This window comes from Miniopterus natalensis, chromosome 11, assembly GCF_054644295.1.
Source record: "Miniopterus natalensis isolate mMinNat1 chromosome 11, mMinNat1.hap1, whole genome shotgun sequence".
In the NCBI taxonomy this organism is placed as follows: domain Eukaryota; kingdom Metazoa; phylum Chordata; class Mammalia; order Chiroptera; family Miniopteridae; genus Miniopterus; species Miniopterus natalensis.
The window spans coordinates 71,939,282-71,944,009 of record NC_142091.1 but is presented as its reverse complement, the minus strand read 5'-3'; the positions used below and the strand labels follow the sequence as shown (position 1 = coordinate 71,944,009).

The following is a 4,728-nucleotide window of genomic DNA, read 5'->3' as shown; positions in this document are numbered from 1 at the left end:
GCTTTTCTCAGCCTCAGTTTCTTCATCTGTAAAATGGAGAGAAGAGCAACGCCTTGGTCATAGGTTCCCCGTTACGATGAACAGCAATAAGGCACATGTAAAACTGGCACTCAGGGAGCACTAAGTCACAGCAATGGTCACTATTGTTACTAGTTGCTGTTGTCAGAGTGTTAGAAACCCTTATTCAAAAGGCAGACGCTTCAGGGTGGCAGGGAGCCCTCGCCGCTGCACAGGCTGTGAGTCACTAGGAATCTATGTGCCAGGGCTGTTCTAGGCACTTTACAGCTATTGACTCCTTTAAGCCTCACAATAATCCCTTGATTTGTTAGCTAGAAACCAGTATTATCCCCATTTTCACCTGAGGAAAGTGAGGCACATAGCAGTTATGCCTCTAGCAGAGATCACAACCCAGTAAGTGGAATAGCCTGAATTCCAGGGCAAACAGTCTGGCTCCAGAGCCTGAGTCCTTCAACCAGGATGTTAAATGTGCCCCCTCATGTGCAAACTGTCCCGGACACACTGACAGCCACAGTCCTTCTTGCTCGTAGGTCACACTCTGAGCTCTCCATGCTTAGAGTCCCTATCACACACAGACAGTTCACCACGAGCTGCGGAGCTGCCCTCAGCCACACACACTGCGGGTCACACACTATCACAGCCAGTCTTTCTGTCCCAGGCCAGGTTTCCAGGAGCACCAGGGCTTGGTGAGTCCTTGCTCAAAAGCTCTCCCTTGGAACTTTTCCAACAATATGGTCCCTGAAGCCACAGCTGCAAGTAGGAGGAGACCCCAGTCTCTTCAATGGACAGATGGACACCTGAGGCCCAGAACAGGAAGGGACCAGGCCATGGCTGAGCTGGGGGACCTCCTGCCTGGCCAAGAGGTGGCTAAGAGTCCTGGCTTTTCCCTTTACCTACACTTACTGCCTGGGCTAGACTCCAGTTTCAAGAACAATCTGGGGGCCTAGCCAGTTTGGCTCAGTGGTTAGTGTGTCAGCCCTCAGTCCCAGGTTTGATTCCAGCCAAGGGCACATACCTTGGTTGGAGGCTTGGGCCCTGGCCCTGGTCGGGGCGCAAGTGGGAGGCAACCAATCGATGTGTCTCTCTCACATCGATGTTTCTCTCCACCCCCTTCCACTCTCTCTGAAAAAGCAACGGAAAAAATATTCTCTGGTGAAGATTAAAGAAAAAAAAATCTGGGGGGTCCTGGCTGAGTCGTTCAGTTGGTTAGAGCCAAAGTTGTGGGTTTGATTTCAGGTCAGGGCACATACAGGAAGCAACCAATGAATGCACAACTAAGTGGAAAAACAAATCAGTGTTTTTCTCTCTCCCTTCCTCTCTCTAAAATCAATAAATAACCACCCCCCCAATCTTTTTTTTAAAAGAGAAAAATCTGGGAGATCTTCTTGTTCCCCTTGCTGCCCCCACTCAGCTGGAGCCCGGGAACAGAGTGGGGAGGTGGAGGGGCCTCCCACACCCCATCTGGGGCTAGACCCCGCTTATCTGGGAGCGGAGTCCCTTGGCCCTGCTGCCTGCTTTTACTGAAGATCTTTTGCCACCAGGCGAGTGTCCCAGCCCAGCACACTTTCCCTGCTGCCCTCATAGAAGCAGCCCCAAACCCCCCTCTCTCTTTCTGTGTCTCCCCACCCCCACTCCCACACAGATACACATTCACACACAGGTCCCCTGTGCTCCCATCTCTTTCCCCTTGTTTTCTCTGGAGCCCTCGCCTGCCTTCTCGTGTCTCCTTATTTGATGGAATTATTCCCCAGGAGCTCCACGTGCTCAGAGAGAGAGAGAGAGGTGGGTTCTAATCCTCCCACCTGTGTCACCAGGACCAGGCCTTACGGCCACTGCTGCCTCAGTGAGCTGGGGATCATAAGAGACCTTCCTCCTAGAGATGCGCGACGGTTAAATTAGATAATTCAATGAAGTGCTTAGCATTGTGTCTGGTGCGTAGTAACTACTCAGAAAATGAGAGCTTTAATAAAATTTAGTAGAATGCTTTGAAAATTTGGCAGTACTGTCTACAAAGCGCGTCTCCCAGCTCCTGCCGCATGAGGTAAGCAACACAGGAATTAGTAGCAATTTCCCAATGAGAAAATTGAGGCTGAGTCTGGATGGTGACGCTGGAATGAGGACTGAGGTCTCTGGATTCCGAAGCCGCCCCCTCCCCCGTGCTGCTGGTAAGCCCATTCACGGCTGCGAAGGCGCGTTACACGCCGGGTGGGGACCAGCGCAGGAGGGGACCAGCCAGTCCACGGGGTGATGCTGTCTGGCCTGAAGCCCTGGGAGGGCGGAGGCCGTGTTCCTAGTACCCTCCACTCCGGGCAACGGGAGGATCCAGCAGCCCAGCCAAAGCTCATGTCCTCTCTTTCCAGGCGATGACCTCCTCCTGAGGAAGCCCTGCCGTGTGACTAGAGGAAGGGGCTGCCCCCTCAGCCCCACCCGGCCACCATGAATACCTCGGCCCCACCTGCCATCAGCCCCAACATCACCGTCCTTTCCCCAGGAAAGGGGCCCTGGCAAGTGGCCTTCATTGGGATCACCACGGGCCTCCTGTCGCTGGCCACAGTGACGGGCAACTTGCTGGTGCTCATCTCCTTCAAGGTCAACACGGAGCTCAAGACAGTCAACAACTACTTCCTGCTCAGCCTGGCCTGCGCCGACCTCATCATCGGCACCTTCTCCATGAACCTCTACACCACGTACCTGCTCATGGGCCACTGGGCGCTGGGCACGCTGGCCTGCGACCTGTGGCTGGCCCTGGACTACGTGGCCAGCAACGCCTCCGTCATGAACCTGCTGCTCATCAGCTTCGACCGCTACTTCTCCGTGACGCGGCCCCTGAGCTACCGCGCCAAGCGCACACCTCGCCGGGCCGCCCTGATGATCGGCCTGGCCTGGATGGTTTCCTTCATCCTCTGGGCCCCGGCCATCCTCTTCTGGCAGTACCTGGTGGGGGAGCGGACGGTGCTGGCCGGGCAGTGCTACATCCAGTTCCTCTCCCAGCCCATCATCACCTTCGGCACCGCCATGGCCGCCTTCTACCTCCCGGTCACGGTCATGTGCACGCTCTACTGGCGCATCTACCGGGAGACAGAGAACCGGGCCCGGGAGCTGGCGGCCCTGCAAGGCTCCGAGACCCCCGGGAAGGGGGGTGGCAGCAGCAGCAGCTCCGAGCGGTCCCAGCCGGGGGCCGAGGGCTCCCCCGACGCCCCGCCAGGGCGCTGCTGTCGCTGTTGCCCGGCCCCCAGGCTGCTGCAGGCCTACAGCTGGAAGGAGGAGGAGGAGGAGGAGGAAGGCTCCATGGAGTCGCTCACGTCCTCCGAGGGCGAGGAGCCGGGCTCCGAGGTGGTGATCAAGATGCCCATGGTGGACCCCGAGGCGCAGGCCCCCTCCAAGCAGCCCCCCCGGAGCTCCCCGAACACAGTCAAGAGGCCGACTCGGAAGGGCCGGGATCGGCCGGGCAGGAGCCAGAAGCCGCGCGGGAAGGACCAGCTGGCCAAGCGGAAGACCTTCTCGCTGGTCAAGGAGAAGAAGGCAGCTCGGACCCTGAGCGCCATCCTGCTGGCCTTCATCCTCACCTGGACACCGTACAACATCATGGTGCTGGTGTCCACCTTCTGCAAGGACTGCGTCCCCGGGACCCTGTGGGAGCTGGGCTACTGGCTCTGCTACGTCAACAGCACGGTCAACCCCATGTGCTACGCGCTCTGCAACAAGGCCTTCCGGGACACCTTCCGCATGCTGCTGCTCTGCCGCTGGGACAAGCGTCGCTGGCGCAAGATCCCCAAGCGCCCCGGCTCTGTGCACCGCACCCCCTCCCACCAGTGCTGATGGCCCCCTCGCCCTGGTCCCTCCACCCCAGCCCCCGGGCGAGCCCGGGAGAGGGCGGGCAGGGGCTGTGACCTCAGACCCAGGGCCCTGCTCAGCCCTCACCAGGCGTCCCAGGGCCCCCAGGTGGCCTTCCTGGACAGCCCAGAGAGACCCTGCCCACTTGAGACACTTTGCTATTCCCAGGCAGGGCACGAGCCCGGGGAACTGGTTTTTCTGTTCCCTGCTGCCCGGGAGTGGGCTGTTCACCAGGAAGAAGGCCGGGAGGAGGATCCGGCCTCTGGATCCCTTGTTTGCACTTAGGCAGGAAGTTGGTCCGGGAGCCAGCAGGGCGGGCCGGGAGCGAGGTGGTTTCCCACCGCAGTCTCCTTGGCCGGCTGCTGGCCTGGATTGCGGTGGGAAAAGGCGCCCCCTGTGGCCGCAGCGGGGAACTGGCACCAAACGCTGAGAGAAGTTTGGCTCAAAGGGACCAGGCCCTGGCTGGGGATCCCCTCCCTCCCCAGGCACAGCCCACTCTGCTGGGCTCCAGGCACACTCTCCAGGATTGTCCAGCATCCCTACCAATGTCCTTGGAGCATCCCTATGTGGGTCACCCCTAAGGCAAATGTCCAAGCATCAGCAGGACAATGGCACCAGAGGGGACCGGCTTGGCTAGCCAGCAGCAAGTCCCGAGGCAGCAGCAGCAGCAGACGCCAGGTGTCCTGACTGTCCCACTATGTCATTTCCCTGGGAGCGAGGGGCAGAGGTGCCTGCTGTCCAGCCTCACACCTATATCCCCTGCCCCAGAGAAACCCTCTGTCCCTCCCTGGCTCACAGCCGCCGCCTGGACAGGTCTGCTCCCCGCAGATCTAGCCAGGCCTCCTGCATGCTGCCTGCCTCTGGGCCGCCCCCACA

At 59.4% G+C, this 4,728-nt stretch overlaps 1 protein-coding gene across 1 annotated transcript; it reads left to right on the top strand.

The window, feature by feature from the left end:
• The first annotated feature begins 2,408 nt into the window (after positions 1–2,408).
• CHRM1 (cholinergic receptor muscarinic 1) lies at positions 2,409–3,837 on the top strand. The gene has a single exon (XM_016216351.2). The coding sequence runs from the start codon at positions 2,455–2,457 to the stop codon at positions 3,835–3,837; it is 1,383 nt and encodes a 460-aa protein (XP_016071837.1). The 5' UTR covers positions 2,409–2,454.
• The last annotated feature ends 891 nt before the right edge of the window (positions 3,838–4,728 follow it).